This window comes from Erpetoichthys calabaricus, chromosome 9 (genome assembly GCF_900747795.2).
Source record: "Erpetoichthys calabaricus chromosome 9, fErpCal1.3, whole genome shotgun sequence".
Classification (NCBI taxonomy): Eukaryota; Metazoa; Chordata; class Cladistia; order Polypteriformes; family Polypteridae; genus Erpetoichthys; species Erpetoichthys calabaricus.
The window spans coordinates 187,145,859-187,167,364 of NC_041402.2; the positions used below are offsets into that span (position 1 = coordinate 187,145,859).

General features: G+C 42.4%; 1 protein-coding gene across 1 annotated transcript in view; it reads left to right on the forward strand.

Moving 5' to 3' along the window:
- Positions 1 to 21,506, forward strand: part of LOC114657700 (TNF receptor-associated factor 1-like) — a 130,524-nt gene that overhangs the window by 20,346 nt on the left and 88,672 nt on the right. Inside the window, 2 exon segments of the mRNA XM_051932303.1 lie at positions 13,683 to 13,767; positions 19,922 to 20,020. Of these exon segments, the coding sequence (XP_051788263.1) occupies positions 13,683 to 13,767; positions 19,922 to 20,020 (184 nt within the window).

Here is a 21,506-nt window from a genome sequence, read left to right on the forward strand (position 1 = left end):
AAAAGGCAGGGCCTGTTAAACCCCATTGGGGCACTTCTTGTATGATTTTGGGCTATACAAAAAATAAATTGTATTGTATTGTATTGTAGTGTATACATGGGTTTGGTGCGACAGTCCAAAGACATGCAGGTTAGGTGGACTGGCAATGCTGTAAATTGGCTCTAGTGTGTGGTTGTGGTGTGTGTGTATTTGTAGTGTGGTTTGTGTATGTGTGTGTTCACCCTGCAATGGACTGGTAGGGTAGACTGTCCAGGGTTTGTTCCTGCTATGCGCCCTATGGTAGCTGGGATAGGCTCCAGCAGACCCCCTGCGACCCTGTTCAGATCTAAGTGGGATAGAAAAGGACTGAGTGACTGACAATTCTATGTGAAGTTGTGCAGTCAACTCTTAGTAAAAATATTATTGCTAATAAAATATATATACATATTATAGTCTAGAAGAAGTGGCCAAGGAGAGGGAAGTCTGGGCATCTCTGCTCAAGCTGCTACCCCCGCAACCCGACCTCGGATAAGCGGAAGAGAATGGATGGATGGATGGATGGATGGATATTATAGTACAGGTCAAAAGTTTTTGAACATCTTCAAATTTAATTATTCAAAATGCAATGAATGACCTACAATGACAAAAAGATAAGCAGTTAATGGCCAGAGGTTTAAACTTCACATTTGGAATTTGTAATTTTCTTTGTATAACCGAAGTTATTCTCCAGAAACACACACAGAGAGGCCAATCTTGAGCCACAAACCCAATAAATCGCAAGTGTCTGCAGTCAGAAGAGCTGAGTGTATTACCCCCATTTTAGCAAGGCTACACTGGTTACCCGTTTCTTTTAGAATATTCCAACAACAACTTTTATTTCTATAGCACATTTTCATACAAATGATGTCGCTCAAAGTGCTTTACAGGATGAAGAAAGACAAAATATATAAGAAAATTTAAATTAGGGAAGACTAATTAACATAGAATAAAAGTAAGGTCCGATGGTGAGTGAGGGCAGAAAAAGACAAAAGAAAACTCTAGATGGCTGGAGAAAAAAAAAAATCTGCAGGGGGTCCTGAGGCCATGAGACCACCCGACCAGCCCCCTGTAGGCATTCTACCTGACATAAATGACCTCAGTCAGTCCTCATTGTATTCAGGGTTCACATGGAAGAACTTGATGATGACGGTCATGTGGACCTCTGGCCTTTAATCCATCAATGTAGGGATAGTAAGGGGTCAGTACGGACTGAGGAGCCACCATGAATGATAATAATTAATTGAATATACAGAGCATCAGGATTAAACTAAAATGAAGCTCTGAGAAAGCTGTGTTACAATAATGAGTTTTTAGCAGTTTTTTAAAGTGCTCCTCTGTATTAGCCTGGTGAATTTCTATCGGTAAGCTGCATTACAATAGAAGGCCGCCTCAGCACTTCTTTTAAGTTTAGCTTTTGGAATAACAAACAGAAACTCATTTGAAAATCTAAGGTTACAATTTGGAGTGTAAAGTGGCAGGCATTCCACAATAGAGGAAGACGTGAGATTATTGAAGGCTTTGTAAATCATCAGCAGTATATTCAAGGCACATCTAAATGGCACAGGTAACCAGTGTAGTGACACTAAGGCTGGTGTGATGTGCTCGGATTTTCTTTTTCTTGTTAAGATTCTAGCAGTTGCATTATGTACTCGTTGCAACTTATTGATGTCGTTTTTGGGTGGTCCTGAGAGGAGTGCATTACAGTAATCTAGTCGACTGAAAACAAAAGTGTGAACTCATTTCTCAGCATCTTGCAATGTTATAAGGGGTCTAACTTTTGTTATATTTCTTAAGTGAAAAAATGTTGTCCTAGTGATTATCATTAGTAAAGCTTTAAATAGACAAGCACCTTCATACATTTCCTAGTGTCTGACTGAATATATTCCAGATAGGTCCTTAAAATCATCAAGCGCCTGCTTGCTCAACTTTCCTGAAGTAATACAAAGAAATATGGAAAAGCAGCCTTCTGTTTCTATGCAACAAAGATTTCAAACAACCTGCCCTTAGGCATCGGTCAGGCCTCTTCTCTTAGGATTTTTAAAAAGCAGCTGTTAGCTTTTTACTGTGTTATATTCATGTTTTTTTATTCTTACTTTTTACCTATCTTTTACCTTAATATAAACTGTTAATGTCGATTGTGTTCTTATTTTAATATTATTCTTATTGATTCTATTTTGCTTTTATTCTTATTGTTTCTTTTTACTATGTGATTTTTGTAAAGCACTTTGAGCTGCATTCAGATATATGAAAGGTGCTATTTAAATAAAATTATTATTATTATTATTATTAAGTCACTTCTACCTCCAGGGGGTGCATTTTACAGAATCTCATTAATTAATTAGATAGATAGATGTGAAAGGCACTATAAGATAGATAGATAGATAGATATGAAAGGCACTATATGATAGATAGATAGATAGATAGATAGATAGATAGATAGATAGATAGATAGATAGATAGATAGATGCAAAAAGCACTATATGATAGATAGATGTGAAAGGCACTATATGATAGATAGATAGATGTGAAAGGAGCTATATGATAGATAGTGTAACAAAAGGCGCTATGTAGGCGCCTGACCTGACACAGATGCACACAGAGACACGTATAAAACTAGTAAAGACTTATTTTCTTCACCCGTGGGCACACGTCTTCCCCGTGACCCACAGGCAATACACAGTCCCAAAGCACAATTCCAACACAGCAACAATCCTTTCTCCTCTACCACCGCTTCTCCTGAAGCTTAGTCCTCCTCCTCCCGACTCTGGCCCCTGAATTGTGGTGGCTGGCCCTTTTATAGCCCACCCGGAAGCATTCCAGGTGCTTGACCACCTGGACCTAATTGCACTTCCGGGTGGGGCCAAAGATTCGTCCAGCCGGGCTGCTGACTCCATGCAGCTCCCCCTAGTGGCCATCCGAGCCCCCAACCAGGCTGTGGAGGACTCCATCTCCCATGGAGTAATCTTACAGGTTGGGGGATCACCGTCCGCCAGGGAGGCTGCCACCAAGCGTCCCGAGGGAGGTATTGAGCTGTCCATGGTTGCTCCCCCGGAACAGATGCAGCAGGGGCGTCCCTGCCGGGCATGGGACCCAGCTGTCCGCCACAATAGATTGATAGATAGATAGATGTGAAAGGCACTATATGATAGATAGATAGATAGATAGATAGATAGATAGATAGATAGATAGATAGATAGATAGATAGATAGATGTGAATGGTGCTATATGATAGATGTGAAAGGCACTATATGATAGATAGGAAGAAAATTGAAAAAGAAAGAGAACTTCAACTTGCCAGTCCCAGTCCTTGTGAGGCGCTATACAGGCGTATTGCTGTTGGTATAAAGGAGCCCCAGTACTGTTTCTTGATACATTTCTACTGAATGATTCATTGGCTGAAAACCCTTAGTGTTGGTGTGTCACAGAGAGGATGTGCAGCGTTGTTCATGATGGCACTTGGTTTTGTTTTAATTCTCTCCTTCCCCGCTACCTCCAAGAGGTCCTGAGTGCATCCCATAACTGAGCCTGGCCTTTTCATTTGCTTGTTGATTCGGTGGGCCTCTCTTGAAGTGATGACACCACACTGGCCATAGAAGATGTGCAGGATGTCACTTCTCACATAAAAGACAAAGATGAGCCTGCCTTTCCCCTTTCTTCTATAGTCCTTTTTTGTCCTGACACGAGTCTAGCCTGTCATTGATGTCGAGCCCCAAGTACTTGTAGGAACGCACCACCTTGACATCCATTCCCTGAATGTAGACCAAACTTAAAGGCTGTTTGGTGTGTCAATAACCAGCTGCCTGGTTTTGCTGAATTTGAATTGCAGACAATTTCTCCAAGTTGTCCCCCTGACTCCTTGTCGTCCATCTTATCCCCCTTATCAGAGCACCCTCTAAGTGCGGAATCATCTGAAAATTTCTGCAGTTGACCTGACCTGCTGTTATATGTCTAGTCTGAGGTGTACAGGGTGGATAGAAGGAGACAGGCCTGTGCCTTGTGGTGCTCCAGTGCTGTTCACACAGTCTCACAAACTGGGGTCTGCCCGACAGACGGTCCATTATCAGGACACCACAGGCTCATCCACCTACATATCTCTGAGATGACCCCTTAACAGAGATGGCTGGGTGGTATTGAAGGCACTGGAGAAATCAAAGAACATCATCCTGACAGTGCTATCCAGAGGGGAATAAGCCTTGTGGAGCAGATGGATAATTGCATCCTCCAATCCTGGCTATGGGCTCTATCCTGGCTGCAGCTTTTAGTTCCAACCCAGTTTCTTAATGAGAAGTCAGTTATTGCTGATGATGCACTTATTCCTTACGACTCACGGGTGTCAAACTCCAGGCCTGGAGGGCCACAGTGGCTGCAGGTTTTCATTCTAACCTTTTCCATAATAAGTGACCAGTTTTCACTGCTAATTAACTTCTTTTCTTTAGCCCTGTTTTAAGGATTCAGTCCCCTGAATTGATTCTTTTCTTCATTAAATGACAGCCAAACAGAAATTAGACGTGAAACAAGCCAACAGATGACCAATTAAACTGGGGATTCAAATTCCAACCAATTTCACTCCAACCAGTTTCTTAACGAGATGCTGATTCTTGTTGTTAATTGAACTCTTCATTTAATTCCATGGCTTGTTGCTGCTCTTATTCTGCCACAGCAGACAATTCCAAAACTGTTGATTGTCTGTTTTACTGAGACCTTCACCCTTCTTTATTTTCAGCTATTGTGTGATGGACACAGGGGAGCTGGTCATGTGGCTACTTGTTTTGTGTCTTTTGTTTGGCTGCTTATTAAGAACAAAGAAACAACTAAGGGGTCTGAGTCACGTCAATTAAAACAAAGGCATAAGAAGTTAATTAGCAGCAAAAACTGATCACTAATTAAGGAGATGGTTAGAAGGAAAACCTGCAGCCACTGTGGCCCTCCAGGACCGGAGTTCGACACCCCAGGACGTGATAGTTTGATGCTTCATTTTAGTGGTCTTGCTTGTTAAGTTTCCCCTCCCTTAATTGCTTATTTCAATCTTAAACAGCTGCATTCATTGTTTTAATGGATCCTTATTAGCAATAAGATGTAAATTACAAAGCTCCCAGCAGTTCTCCATCCAGCTTGTTTCCATTTACATCTGTGTGTGTTCATCATGCTCTGTTTGATTTAATAAAACAATTAATAGAAAAATGTGACAGACTTAAAGTGATCTGTATTAGGCTGCAAATCATTTGGATGACACCCTTGGAAAGGAAAAAAATTACAAAATAAGAACCTAACATTGCAGACTAACAAGCCATGAAATGAAATAAGGTCTGAGATTGGCCAGGATTGTTTTCTAATGAAGCAACTGGGTTGGAATGAAAACCTGCAGCCACTGCAGCCCTCAGGGACCGACTTTGCCTACTTCTGCTCCAATCTTTGCTTATCGGCAAACTTCACCCATCCATCCATTATCCAACCCGCTATATCCTAACACAGGGTCACGGGGGCCTGCTGACTTGTAATAATTATAGTAGATGGGTGTTGGTTTTACACCTGGTAAGAATGTCTACAGGTGATTTGACCTGCTGTCACATTTATATCAGAGGTGCAGGCGATTCTCTTTGCACCAAAAAATAAGCTCCTCACATAATGGCTCATAATCGAGTGTTATTAATGATCTAATATTGTATAACTAGACATTAAGCCCGTTACAATAACGGGCGCTAGAACAGTAGTCCATAAACATTAGTAGGAACATCCATCCATCCATCCATTTTCTAACCCGCTGAATCCGAACACAGGGTCACGGGGGTCTGCTGGAGCCAATCCCAGCCAACACAGGGCACAAGGCAGGAAACAATCCCAGGCAGGGTGCCAACCCACCGCAGGACACACACAAACACACCCACACACCAAGCACACACTAGGGCCAATTTAGAATCGCCAATCCACCTAACCTGCATGTCTTTGGACTGTGGGAGGAAACCGGAGCGCCCGGAGGAAACCCACGCAGACACGGGGAGAACATGCAAACTCCACGCAGGGAGGACCCGGGAAGCGAACCCAGGTCCCCAGGTCACCCAACTGCGAGGCAGCAGCGCTACCCACTGCGCCACCGTGCCGCCCTTAGTAGGAACAGTCTATATTAAATGGCAAGGGACGTTTTACCTCATTAAATTTTTTCCGTAAAATGCCTGTAATTTTCTCTGACAGTAATACTGGCTTTGCTGTCCGTAATATGCGTTTAATTTTCTGTCACAACAGTGGGCAATCAGCATATTCTCCCCAGCAACTGATGTAATGTGAAAAATAAATCTACTTTTACTTTACACTTTACCGGGCCAAGCTTTCTTAATCGCAAATCTGACATCCTCAGAGTGAACACTTGCACAAAAATGGGGAAGCTGGTCTCCGCATCTCAGTACTCGATTGGATTTTTCGTGTTTTCTGTTTTAGGTCTTACCTCATTTACCGAAATTCGATTGGATCTGCCGCGCAATATTTTATAGGTCCCGCCCTCTCGGTCTTGTGTGACGCGTCAGGTGGCCTTTGAAGCAGCGCACCATGCCCCGCGCATGCGCACTCCACCAGAAGACGCGCACACACGGACACTGGACGCACACAGGGGTTTTATTAAAGACGATGTCTTATGTGTATTTTTTGGGTAGTCAAAAGTGAGCATAAATTCAAATAATATGCGTTTCATCCATCATATTAATATATTTATTCAAGGAAATGAAGCTAGCATGGATTTTAGACATTAGATCATTGTAAGTAGTGATGAAGATATCATTTGACAGAATTGTTTTTATTTCTTGTTCAATAGCAGATCAGATAAAGAGTACAATTGTTCCACTAATGGAGCTAAATGAGTATATTATCTTAGTAATTACTAACTGTTCCCCGCGGCTCCAACCGCGTAGTAGTGAAACAGGATAAACCTTAAAAAGCAATCAACAAACCAGTTTCGCTAGCTAAGTGGAGGCAAGTTATGCTCCAAAACACAGAGGCAGACTGACTCGAACGGAGACTGGCGTGTGAGCGAGGAGACCCCTGCCCGGCTCCCCACTCCTGATGCCTCAGTCTCGGATTAGTATGAATAAATCACACCTGCAAGCGAACTCTGACACTCAGCGTGATGAGAAAAGTCGCAAAATCAACCAGAATGTAAATTCTGTAAGTAAATTCTAGAAAAAAAAGATCTAAATCAGTTAAGTCGTTCTCTTGTTCACTAGCTAAGTAGATGTAAGGTATACGCCCCGAGGCTGGCGCGTGAGTGATGAGGGCCCCGCCACCTCTGTTTTGGATTCGTGGAAATAAATCGGTACCACAAGCAAACTATGATACATAGTGTAATGACAGAAGTCGCAAAATCAACCGGAATGTTCAAGCAAATTCTGGAAAAAAAAAAGCCCAATCTAAATCCGTTAAGTTGTTCTTTCATTCCCTAGCTAAGCGGATGTATGGTACTCTGTGAGGCTGACATGTGAGTGATGAGGGCCCCGCCCCTCAGCCCGTTGTGTCTCTCTCGGATTCGTGCAAATAAATCGATACCACAAGTGAACTATGATGCTTAGAGCAATGAGAGAAGTCGCAAGATCAACCGGAATGTTCAAGCAAATTCTAGAAAAAAAACCCGATCTAAATCCGTTAAATAGTTCTCTCATTTGCTGGCTAAGCGTATGTATGATACACGCCCCAAGGCAGGCGCGTGAGTGATGATGGCCCCGCCGCCTCTGTTTTGGATTCGCGGAAATAAATCGGTACCGCAAGCAAACTATGATACATAGTGTAATGAGAGAAGTCACAAAATCAACTGGAATGTTCAAGCAAATTCTAGAAAAAAAAACCCCAATCTAAATCTGTTAAGTAGTCCTCTCGTTCGCTAGCTAAGCAGAGATAAGGAATGTCCCGAGGATGGTGCGTGAGTAAGGAGGGTCCCACACCCTTCCCCTTGGTGCGCTGCATGTCTCTCGGATTCGTGTAAATAAATCGATACCACAAGTGAACTATGATGCTTAGAGCAATGAGAGAAGTCGCAAGATCAACCGGAATGTTCAAGCAAATTCTAGAAAAAAAGATCTAAATCCGTTAAGTAGTTCTGTTGTTCGCTAGCTAAGTAGATGAAAGATACAATCCCCGAGGCTGGTGTGTGAGTGAGGAGGGCCCCGCTGCCTATGTCTCGGATTCGCGGAAATAAATCGGTACCGCAAGTGAACTATGATACTTAGCGTGATGAGAGAAGTCTCAAAATCAACTAGAATTTTCAAGCAAATTCTAGAAAAAAAAACGATCTAAATCTGTTAAGTCCTTCTCTCATTCGCTAGCTAAGCGGATGTATGTATGTGAGGCTGGCATATGAGTGAGGAGGGCCTCGGCCCGTTGCGTCTCTCTCGGAATCGCGCAAATAAATCGGTACCACAAGCAAACTATGATATGCAGCGTAATGAGAGAAGTTGCAAGATCAACTGGAATGTTCAAGCAAATTGTAGAAAAAAAACCCGATTTAAATCTGTTAAGTAGTCCTCTCATTCTCTAGCTAAGCAGAGGTAAGGAATGTCCCGGGGATGGCACGTGAGTGAGGAGGATCCCACACCCTTCCCCTTGGTCCGCTGCATGTCTCTCAGATTTGTGAAAATACATCGATACCACAAGCGAACTATAATGTTTAACGCAATGAGAGAAGTCACAAAATCAACCGGAATGTTCAAACAAATTATAGAAAAAAAGCCGATCTAAATGCGTTAAGTAGTTCTCTCATGAAAAGCGGACAGGCATTGGATTTTATATGTTGGCTGGGATTGGCTCCAGCAGACCCCCGTGACCCTGTGTTCGGATTCAGCGGGTTGGAAAATGGATGGATGGATGGATGGATATAGAGAGGGATTATTGCATATGTGTGTACATGTGTGTGTTTGCCCTGTGAAGGCCTGGCTCCCTGTCCATTTATTGTTCCTGCCTTGTGCCCAAGGACTTGCTGGGAAAGGCTCAGCTGCCCCACCACCCTGCCCTGGATAAGCAGTTCTGAAAATGGATGGATGTTTTCAAGGGCTGACTTCAGATGTCCGAAGAATTAGATTCATGTGATATCCACGTTGTCGACTGGCAAAAAGGGTATCATTTGTCACAAAGAGACGTATCTTTTTATTGTTTATTCTTAATAATAGACTTGCCACGGACTCACCCGCTTTTTGTTTGCACACTTGTCTGTTAAGACAAAGTCAACCAAGCAGAGAAATTCTGATTTATTGAAACAGCACTGGGAAATGTGGCTTCCTCCACACAACATTAACCCACTGCCCTCATTCTCAGCATGTTAAAAAGAAGCGTGTCTGACAGTAATTGCGGTGTTCCCAGTCTCGTTGAGTCAGAGCAATGCAGCATGACGAGGTGCAACAGCTTGAAGGAGACTTATTTGCTTGATTACACAGTGAGATTCTATCTGTGTGGCTATGTATGTTTGTATAATTAATACACAGAAGCGGGTGCTTCCCACAGAATGAATCCTTGTTCCTGATAATTCAGATTAATATGCAGTGACATAGACAGTGCCCTCCATAATGTTTGGCACAAAAGACCCATTTCCTGTTTTTTTCCTTGTTTTTCCCCCTCTCCTCCACAGTTTAAAATTACAAATCAAACACTTCAGACCCGTGATTAAAGTATGTACAGACTTACATTTAAGGGGATTTGCAGACATTTCAGTCACACAACACTTTTTCTACACGGTGCCCCCATTTCAGGGCGCCATAATGGTTGGCACACAGCAATGGTGGGTTAGTTAAAGCCGCTGTCATGTTTAGGACTTTGTTGCATGTCCTTCAAATGCAATCAAAGACATCACCAGGTGCTGAGGGTCATCTCTGGTGATGCTCTGCCAAGGCTCTAAGGCTGCCATCTTCAGCTCCTGCATGTCCCCTTAGGTTTTCTCTTCAGTATATGGAAGGCCTGCACAATTAGATTTAAATCTGGTGACTGGCTTGGTCATTCAAGAATTTTCAATTTTTTAGCTTTGATAAACTCCTGTGTGGCCTCAGCAGTGTGCTTGGCTCATTATCTTGTTGTAGGATGAAGTGGCATCATCAAAGGATTTTGGAGGTACTTCCTGGAACCCGAGCAGCTCAGATGTTTCTACACATCTCAGACTTCACTGTGTCACTGTCATCAGCAGTGCCATCACCACTGAAGAGAAGTGTGCCAGGACCTGTGCCAGCAGGTGGTCTGCGTTTGATCTCGGGCAGTTCCAGTTCATCTCCACACTTTGCTCTCACCATCACTATGATGAGGTTCATCTTTCTCTTGTCTGCTCACCAGACCTTTGCCCAGAATTCTGCAGGCTCCTTGACTTCCTTCTTTACAAACCATAATCTGGCCATCCTGCTTTTGTGGTCTGCATCTTGCAGTGTGGCCTCTGTGTTTCTGTTCATGATAGTCGTCTCTGACACACACACACACATCGGCCCCCTGAAGACCGTGTATGATCAGTTGGGCAGGCGTTGGGGGCTTTTTCTTGACCATCGTGAGGATTCTTCTGTCTTCAGCAGTGGAGGTCTTCCTTGGCCTACAACAACAACATTTATTTCTATTGCACAATTTCATATAGATGATGTAGCTCAAAGTGCTTTACAAGATTAAGAAAGAAAAATATAAAAATAATACAAAGTAACCAAGAATAAAGTAAGGCCAGGCAGGACAGAAAAAAAGAAAAAAAAAAAAAAACAAAATCTGCAAGGGTTCCGAGGCCACGAGACCACCCAGCCCCTTACTGGGCATTCTGCCTAACATCAATGCTCTCAATCAGTCCTCATGGTTTTCAGGCTTCACGTGGAAGAATTAGATGATGATGGTCATGTGGACCTCTGGCCTTCAATCCATCCCTTTCTTGATTACTAAGCCCACCAGTGTGCTCTTTCTCCTTCTTGATATTCCAGACAGTTGATTTTGGTCATCCTAAGGTGTTACTGACGTCTCTAATTGTTTGATTCTTGTTGTTCAGCCTCATAATGTCTTCTTTGACATTCACTGGCACATAAATGTTGACCAATGGCAACTCCAGACTCCAATGGATAGAAGCAGGCCGAGGTATCTTATGAAGCCATGAAACCCACCTGAGGAATCACAAACACCTGGGATGCCAATCATGGTGCCCTGAAATATGGGGGGGTGAACCATGTAGAAAAAGTGTTGCATGATGAAGTCTGTACAGGCCCATCAATGAAAGTCTGCAGTGTGCACTTTAATTACAATGTCTGAATTATTTGATTTGGAATTTTAAACTGCCAAGCAGAGCAGAAAGTCAACAAAAATAATGTGTCTTTGTCCCAAACATTCTGGAGAGCACTGCATATAATGAATTTGGTAAAAATAAGAAACAAGTAAATGTAAAATCAATCAATTAAAAATGCACAAAAAGAACACTGCTTTGAGGTTCTGTATTTAAGAGCATCTTATGTAAATTACACGAGTTGGACGGTAGACACTCAACATGGTGATACATTAAATTGCCCCTCTCCAGATCATTGAATTCCGGTGTTCCAATCACTTCCATGGCCACAGATGTAGAACATCCAGCACCTCGGCATGCAGACAACTTCTACAAACATTTGTGAAAGAATGGGTCGCTCTCAGGAGCTCAGTGAATTCAAGCGTGGCACCGTGATAGGATGCCACCTGGGCAATAAGTCCATAAATTGTTCTTAATCTCAGATGCTGTTTCTGTTGTTTTGTGCCTGTCCGTACTCTTATTACCTGCTCTTGCTCTGCTGATTAAGGGTTTACTGTTCTTATGATGTGCTATTCATGTCTGACTGCCCCTGATCTTCACACTACATGCTTGTTTTTTTTGTTTCGCTCAATATAGCTAGGTGGGGTCTGCACACTGATTCAAGCCTAAGACCCTTGTTCTTCCTTAACCCCTGTGATTTTCATGGTCACACCTGTCAAAACACAGTAGATTCTCTTTTCTTATTTTTTTTATATCTTTTCAGGCCTGCAGATGCAACATTCTGTCTATAAATTGTTTGTGCTTTGAGATGGAATCAGAGATCAATATGGCTGGTAGAAAATAACAAAGCCCAGCGTTTGAGATTTTTGAATGAAATATTGAAGGCATTCATTATAAGCACATTGTCGTTGGAGCAGGAGATGTTGTGTGTTGTAGACATTTAGAGTAAAAAACCCTCACACCTTAAAATTCACCTAAAGTTCATTACAAATTTGCCCATTCTGGGCAATAAAAGGAAAAGAAAAAAAGTGCCAACCGTCAGTGCAGATTTGTTCAGCACAAATGACATAGAAAATATGTTACCAGACAAAAACAAAACCAAATAGTAAAGTGTCTTTTGAAGTGTAGCAAGCTTCCACTAACATTAAATTCATATTATATCCAAACCTGTTAAGTGTACAGTTCTGTCTCATTGTGACACAAAAATTAAACTCCATAGTAGCTCTTTAGCCGTACCATAATTACTAAAACTAAAACTGAAACTAATATATATAAAAATAAAAGTCTTTGTAAAATAAAAACTAAACTAAAACTAAAAATACATGATGAAGGAAAACTAAAACTAAACTGAATTTCCAAGTAAGGTCAGAAAAAATACAGAAATAAAAACTAATATAAAAAGGCAAAACTATGATAACCTTGGAGCAGGCATTGTGGAGGGCACTACAAAGGAACATATCAAAGCTTTGAGTTGTGAGGTGGCCGAACACGGGTTCAAGCAAAGCCGGAACAACTCAGAAAGGTTTGGGACTCCAGCCGGGTAGTCCCTTTTAATTCCTTCAAATTTCACAAACTTAAACAGGTGCCATCTTGTAATACTTAACATAAGGGAAGCAAGAACAAAATCCAAACTACTATAGCGCTTGGTAAGCAAACACAACACCAGTAAGTATTCTCAGAGCTTTCACTTTCCAGAACTGGTCTCATCAAGACAAGACGACTTAATGGAAGCACCCGGTCTTTTTATAATGGGAGGACTGGAAGGGGTGGAGCTAGTTTCCTTCACTGGGAGGTTTCTGAGAGCTGTGGGGAAACAGGGAACAAGTTTAGCGACGGCACCCCCCCTCTCGCCCTGGTGGGTTACCATTTACCTCGAATGAGCCTTCAGACACACATGCGTGACAGAGTCTATAATAATTTACAATTTGTGGCTTTCTTAGACATAATGGGAGAAGTATTGGCATTGAAGGAGTATTCTTACCTTATTGTTAAGACTCTCATGGCCTCTTCTCAAACATCTGAACAAACTGATTTACTTTATTTTGCTGGAAGCATTTAGTGTATTTTCCAAAGAAATGGTGGGAGAACTGTGCACCCTGTACTCTCGAGACACGTTTGTGTGTGGTTATCGTTATTAACATTCTGGCTTCCCACGACCCAAAACTGAATGGAGTGCAAGGTAAATGACTGGACGCCCCATTGTGCACGTTGTGATGAATGGTCCCGCATTTCCTTATAGCAAACGTTAGGACCTGCTGCTGTAGTAATTCCCTTATTTAATCAGATCACCACACGTCTGTTTACCATTGAAATATCTTGTATACTATTTGGGCCCGGTGTTGATGTGCTCCTCTAGTTGGACAATGTACTGTGCTTTATGACATCTAAGAGAAAGAAATACAATGCTCAAGTGTCACTTTGGGCCATGGAATCTGACTTTTATAAATCTCTCAATCATTCACAGAAACAACAACAGCCCGGTATGTAAGAAATGCAAAGAGGAGAATCCTGGGGCTGTGGCCGAGGAGAGCATTCTGACAGCTGACCACGTAAGTGTTCAATTTTAAATGTGCTCTACTGTGTGCTTACTGGGAGACGTCATTACACAATGTTCCACAATTAAAGTCGCTTATGCTTTTTAAACACCAAGTGCATGTCAGGCAGTGGCTTCTGATGAATGCTTTGCAAATAGACAGAAGATACCATGTGATGTTCACTGAAACAGACCTGCCGTGGCTACCTCTCAAAGAGAGGTCCTAGAAAGTTTTACAAATATTTACTCTCTTCTGCCCTACCTGTACTTTCAGCGCCTTTTCTCCGTTTTCTTGTGTGTGTAAACATTACTTCACCGGCACCCCTCTCTCCATTGTGTTCTTGTAAAACCTGCCTCTCAGACTCTCTCATTATTTCTCATAGTTTTATACCTTCCTTCTTTAAAGGAGACTCTCTCAGCGTGCCTCCTGCATCACTTCCAGCCGCTTGATGAACTACAAACCAAGTCTTTTATGTAGAGCAGGGGTCTCCAGCTTCTAAACTGGAGGTCTGTAGTGGCTAATCATTCAAAGCCTTTTTTTTTAATTAGTGAGCAGATTTTGCTGCTAATTACCTTCTTTTGCCTTCATTTTAATGGACTTGTTTCCCATTGGACTGCATGAAATTTGCATGTTCTCCCTGTGTCTGCGTGGGTCTCCCCTCCACAGCCCTTAGACATGCCAGTTAGGTGAGCTGGCAATGCTAAATGGGCCCCAGTGTGTGTGTTCACTCTGAGATGGACTGTCCAGGGTTTGTTCCTGCCTTGCACCCTATGCTAACTGGGATAGGCTAGAGTGCCCCCCCCCCCCCCCCCAAACCACCACCTACGTGGCACCCCACGACTTTGGTCTGGATAAAGCGGGTTAGAAAATAACATGACAAAACAGAACATTAAAAATCAAATGTATTCCCCCATCTTCTACAACTCTGATGGCCAGTGTGGTGTGCTGGGCTGGTAACATAACTTCAAGAGAGGACCACCGAATCAACAAGCTCATTAAAAAGGGCAGGTTCAGTTATGGGACACACCCTGGACCCCATGGGGGGTCATAGAGGAGGAGTAGAGAATTAAAAGAAATATCTATCTATCTATCTATCTATCTATCTATCTATCTATCTATCTATCTATCTATCTATCTATCTATCTATCTATCTATCTATCTATCTATCTATCTATCTATCTATCTATCTATCTATCTATCTATCTATCTATCTATCTATCTATCTATCTATCTATCTATCTATCTATCTATCTATCTATCTATCTATCTATCTATCTATCTCAGTTATAAATTATTGAAACAGTTACATTCCAGAAGTGACGTTTCCCTCATGAGAGATTCTTGTCTTTTTGTTCTTTCACCCTAAAATATTTTACGATGGGGTATCTGATTTATCCCCTGTTTGCTGTAAAAATACTTCTTAGCTTCACAGTTACAAGGCATCAGTACAAGGGTAATACTGTACAAGGACCATCATTTTTATGCATAAATCAAGGTGGACACGTTCCCACCACATGATTGTATATAATTTTAAGTCACGTTTTCATGTTGAGTTTTCACGTTCTTTTTAATTAAAATATAACTTCAAGAGTTGAAAACATGTAACGCCTGCCATAACTGATCTGAAAAACTGTTCTGTGAATTGTTCGCCGATTGCACTTCACACAACGTTTGCATTTTCTCAGGCTGTGATTTTTTTATTAATCATTTATATGGTAGGTACTGAGTCTGATACTGCATGCAAAAATGAAACTGCTCTATTTTTCATAAGTACAGAGATTCTTTTAAAGGGACATTATTTCTTCTAGTGCTTGATAAAAATAAGCACTTGTTTAGTATTTCCTGTCTGGTAAATTCCCTCGTGCTTTGGTTAGTTTTATTGTGTTTACATGATAGGAAATGTCGGTGTACAGCTCAGGTAATTTCCTGTTCTTGCCTTCTGATTATTTAAAGGTAATTTGAGTTACGGTCATCCTGTGTTTTGCTGTATTAGCTTTGTTCACCTGTGTAGACCTCTACATTAAATTTCTACTGCATGTCATTTCTTAACTTGTGAGGGTTTTATTTAAATGAAAACATCAAGTCTGTAGCTGTGCTGCATTAGCTTCACTTTAATGATTGTAACTGTTTACACTATTTGGCAAAATGTGAAAGAGATGCTTTCATAGATAGATAGATAGACAAAGGCACTATGAAGAAGATAGATACTAATAATTCTTTCCATTTATGTAGCATTTTTCTCACTAGCCAAAGCTCTTTAGTGAGTGAGGAGCCACTTCAGCCACCACTGATGTGTAGCACCCACCTGGATGACGTGACACCAGCACACTCACCACACATAAGCTGTTAGATGGTGTAGTGAGAGAGACCACCAATTAGAGGCAGGGGATGATTAGGGGGTCAGTATGACCAGACCTAGTGAGAGCTGGGTGGTCTCGTGGCCTCGGAACCCCTGCAGATTTTGTTTTTTTTTTCTCCAGCCGTCTGGAGTTTTTTTTTTTTTTTCTGTCCTCCCTGGTCATCGGACCTTACTTTTATTCTTTATTAATTAGTATTGCCTAATTTTATTTTTATATTTTTTCTTTTTTCTTGATTTTGTAAAGCTACATCATTATTATGAAAACATGCTATATAAATAAATATTGTTGTTGTTGTAGGCCGTGATGGGAAATTTAGCCAGGACATTGCATTACCCCATACTCTTTACTCTTTGACCCCATAGAGTAAGGGCCTCAGTTTAACTCTCATCTTAGGGACAGTGCCATTTTTACAGCACAGTGTCCCAGTCACTGCACTGGGGCATTGGGATCCACATTCAGACCACAGGGTAAATATTCTCAGCTGGCCTCACTAACATCTGTTCTTGCAGTAACCCAAGCTTTTCCTAGATGGTCTCCCAGCCAAGTACTGGCCAGGCCTGAATATGCTTAGGTTAGATAGACAGATGTAAAAAACGCTGAAAGACAGATAGAGCACTATATGATAGATAGATAGATAGATAGATAGATAGATAGATAGATAGATAGATAGATAGATAGATAGATAGATAGATAGATTACAGTCGGCTCTCCATATTTGCGGATTCAACAAACCATGGATTGAAAAATTAAAAACAAGAAAACACAATCCAGGAAGTTCCTAAAAGGAGAACTTGGACTTTCTGTGTGCCAAGCACTATTCTGAATCCATGCGAATGAAGTGATGTGCAGTCATACCCTGCTGAAGCCTCTCGCCACAGGAGTTTTAATAAAATGGCTCACAGGAGTAAGCTCCTATATGGCAGCCAATAGCTGAGCCACTCTATTGATAGATATGGAAGGCACTATAAGATAGATAGATATGAAAGGCACTATATAATAGATAGCTATACGAGGGGGGACCCAAAAATAACCGGAAATATTTTTAAAACGTGTTTAATTTAATTTTCTTTTAGACACTACAATTAGTCTCCTTCAAAGTACTCTCCATTGGCGGAAATATACTTATCTAACATTTTGTTCCATTGTTCGAAACATTTTTTAAATTCGTCTGAAGTAATGCCCATTAATGCTCTGGTCGTTTCTTGTTTTACCTCTTCGACGTCAGCAAAACGCCTTCCTTTCAAGTCTTTTTTCATCCGAGGGAACAAAAAGAAATCACACGGAGCTAAATCCGGTGAGTAGGGTGGGTGGTTCAGGGTTGTCATACCGTTTCTTGCCAAAAATTGGCAAATGTTGAGAGCAGTGTGAGATGGAGCGTTGTCATGATGAAAGAACCAATCGCCCGACTCCCACAAATCAGGGCGTTTCCTTCTCACACTGCTGCGCAACCTACTTTTACAAAAAAATTCACTGAACACAAGCACAACCTTCCAGACTGATGGCACTTGGCAGACTGACTTGTGAGGAGTGTAACTAGATCGTCCTAGCGGCCCAACCACGTACTACAAGTACCAACCTAACAACAACAAAATTCCAGTTATTTTTGGGTCCCCCCTCGTATATGAAAGGCACTGTATAATAGATAGATAGATAGATATGGTAGGCACTATAAGATAGATAGATAGATAAAGATATGGTAGGCACTATAAGATAGATAGATAGATATGAAAGACACTATTATATAGATAGATATGAAAGGCACTATATGATAGATAGATAGACAGATAGATAGATAGATAGATAGATAGATAGATAGATAGATAGATAGATAGATAGATATAAACAGCACTATAAGACAGATAGTGTGGCGGACGGCTGGGACCTTTGCATGGCCAGGATGCCTCGATGATGGAAGGACCAAGGGAGAGGACATATCCACAACAGTACCTCCCCCAGGATACAAGAGGGCAGCCTCCCTGGATTGCATTGGGGCCTCAGGCTTGGAGCTTGGATACTCAACCCTATTGTGGCCCGTGGTCACCACCATGAGGGCGCCTGGACGATTCCGGAGCCATTGACTGCAGCACTTCTACCACACCAAGAAGCACTGCCAGAATAGAATCTGGGTGCACCTGTAGAGCTTCTGGGTGTCCATGCAGCACTTCTGCCACACCAGGAAGTACAGCAGGAAGATCCTTAAAGAGCACCTGGAGCACAGCCAGGAGCAACATAAAAGTGGCCGCCTCACTCCATTTTGGGAGCCGGAGTCGGGAGGTGGAGGACAGAGCTTGCAAGGAGAGGAGTGGAGATGGCAGAAGAATAGAGAGAAGGAGAGAGAGAGAAAAGGAAAGGACTGTGAGCAGTTGTAGTGATTTGTGTGGTGCTGTAAAGCCTTAAAGAAGAAATTAAAAGTGTGTGCTTTCAGGACTTGTGAGTTGATATCTGTCTGTGTCCAGGTATTTTCACAATCGATAGATGGATATGAAAGTCACTATATAATAGAAAGAAAGAACATTCGTTCTTTTGTTCGTTTGAACTAACTAGCTAACTAACCAGCTTTATTTGTCCTGGGTGAAATTTGGCTTTTTACAGATGCTTTTTAAATAAATACATAACTTGATAGATTAATGAATGTCTATTGTGACCAGTAGGGGACATTGCAACACTCCAACTTCAGATACAACCACCACAACACAAATCCCGGTACAAATAAAAGGTTTGTGTTTACACTTACCTTACACAAAGACCTTGAAAAATCACTACTCCAGTGCAATGCAATTCTTCTCCTTCTCTTTTCCCCTCTCCTTCCTCTCCTTCAGGTGAGCTTTGTCCTTCTTCCACCTAAATAGATGTGGTTGAGTAGCTTCTTTTATGTTGGACCCCAGAGTACTCCAATGCTAGGCCATAGCCTGTTCTGGGTCAGACAGAAGTCCCACAAAGTAGGAGTGATAGATCCCTGCAGCACCCCCTGGTGGTACCCACAGCACTGACAAAGCTGCCCTAAGGGCCTACTGTATCCACACAGGTAGCATAACCCAGGACTGCTGCCACCTATTGTGTTTGGGGAGCGTTTAGGCCTGTCTGGTTGTCTCCCCATGTCCTTCCACTAAAACTGCCCCCCTGGTCAGGTATTGTTCCTTGGTCCGTCTCTGCCAGGATGCCAGGTACCCACTGTCTCTCTGGCATCTTCTGCCTGTCTCCTGGCTGAAGCAGGATGATCTTCAACCTGTTTGTTATGCCATTGAAGGGCTGCCCTCCCATCAAGTTAAAGAACCTTGCCCTACCATGGAAGGGACACCCGCCCATGTGTGCTGTCCATCACAACACACACACACACACACACACACACACATAGATATGGTAGGCACTATAAGATAGATAGATAGATATGAAAGACACTATTATATAGATAGATATGAAAGGCACTATATGATAGATAGATAGATAGATAGATAGATATAAACAGCACTATAAGACAGATAGTGCTATCTATCTATCTATCTATCTACACACTATGGTCTGAAGACACACTAGAATGACTAAAATGGAAGAGAAATTAAAAATGAAAGAAAAGAAAACTTCTGACTTGGTGGTCCCAGTCCCAGTGAGGCACTCTACAGGCGTATTGCTGTTGGTATAAAGGAGGCCCGGTCATGTGAGGATTAATTTTTGTTTTGAAAGCTGCACAGTGTGGGTGGAATGAGCCCTACAGATGCTCTCATGTATTGCAGTTGTCCCAAAGTTATGAAACCAGAACACGGCAGAGGAGTTTCTAATGGGTGTTGTTCCTTTTCTGTTTTTTTTTCCAGTTCTACAATGATGCGGCGATAAACAAAGAAATTTCTGATCTAAGTGTACATTGTGCAAACCAAGGCTGCAACTGGAAGAATACGTTGAAGAATTATGAAGTAATTACTCTATTTTTCTCTTTTATGTTATGTTACAACTGTAAAACACCCACGTTTTATGCGTGTTTGCCTGTGTGCCTGCAATTATTTTCATGACAAAATACACTCTATTGCCAAAAGTATCAGGATGCCTGCCTTTAGACACACATGAACTTTACTGACCTCCGATTCTGAATACAGAGGCTTTAACATGGAGTCAGCTCACCCTTAGCAGCTCTAACAGCTTCAACTCTTCTGGGAAGGCTTTCCACAAGGTGTAGGGTGAGTGTGTTGATGGGAATTTGTGACCAGGAGAGCATTTGTGAGGTCAGGCACTGATGCTGGCTCACAGTCTCCACTTTGATTCATCCCAGACGTAATGTCAGGCCACTCAAGTTCCTCCACACCAAACTCGCGCATCCATTTCTTTGTAGACCTCACTTTATGCACTGGTGTGCAGTCATGTTGGAACAGGAAGGGGCCATCCCCAAACTGAAATTGTCCAAAATGGCTTCGTATGCTGAAGCATTAAGAGTCCCTTTCACTGGAACTAAGGGGCCCAACCCCACACTGTAATCCCCATTCCACTAAACTTTACACTTGGCACAATGCAGTCAGGCGAGTCCCGTTCTCCTGGCATCCGCCAATCCATCACTCATCACTCCAGAGGACACGTCTGCACTGCTGTCGAGTCCAGTGGTGGGCGGTGGGCTTTACACCACTGCATCCGACACTTTGTCTTGCACTTAGTGATGTCAGGCTTGGCTGCAGCTGCTCGGCCATGGAGACCCATTCCATGAAGCTCTCTCTCTACGCTGCACTGTTCTTGAGCTTCTGGAAGTCTGTAGCTATTGACTCTGCAGAAAGCTGGCGACTTCTGCCCACCTCAGCATGCGCCGTCCCCGCTCTATGATTTGACGTGGCCTACCACTTTGTGGCTGAGTTGCTGTTGTTCCCAATTGCTTCCACTTTGTTATAATACCACTGGCAGTTGACCGTGGAATATTTAGTAGCGAGGACATTTCACAAATGGACTTACTGTGCAGGTGACATCCTATCACGGTGCCACACTTGAATTCACTGAGCTCCTGAGAGTGACCCTTTCTTTCACAAATGTTTGTAGAAGCTGTCTGCATGCTGAGGTGCTGGATGTTCTACACCTGTGGCCATGAAAGTGATTGGAACACCGGACTTTAATGATCTGGAGGGGGGTCCCAGTACATTTGGCAATTTAATGTATCATCATGTTGAGTGTCTACCATCAAACTCATGTAATTTACATAAGATGCTCTTAAATTAGCCTCGAAGTTATAAGACCTGGGTTCGCTTCCTGGGTCCTCCCTGCGTGGAATTTGCATGTTCTCCCCGTGTCTGCATGGGTTTCCTCCCACAGTCCAAAGACATGCAGGTTAGGTGCATTGGCGATCCTCAATTGTCCCTAGCATGTGCTTGGTGTGTGAGTGTGTGTGTGCCCTGCGGTGCGCTGGCGCCCTGCCCGGGGTTTGTT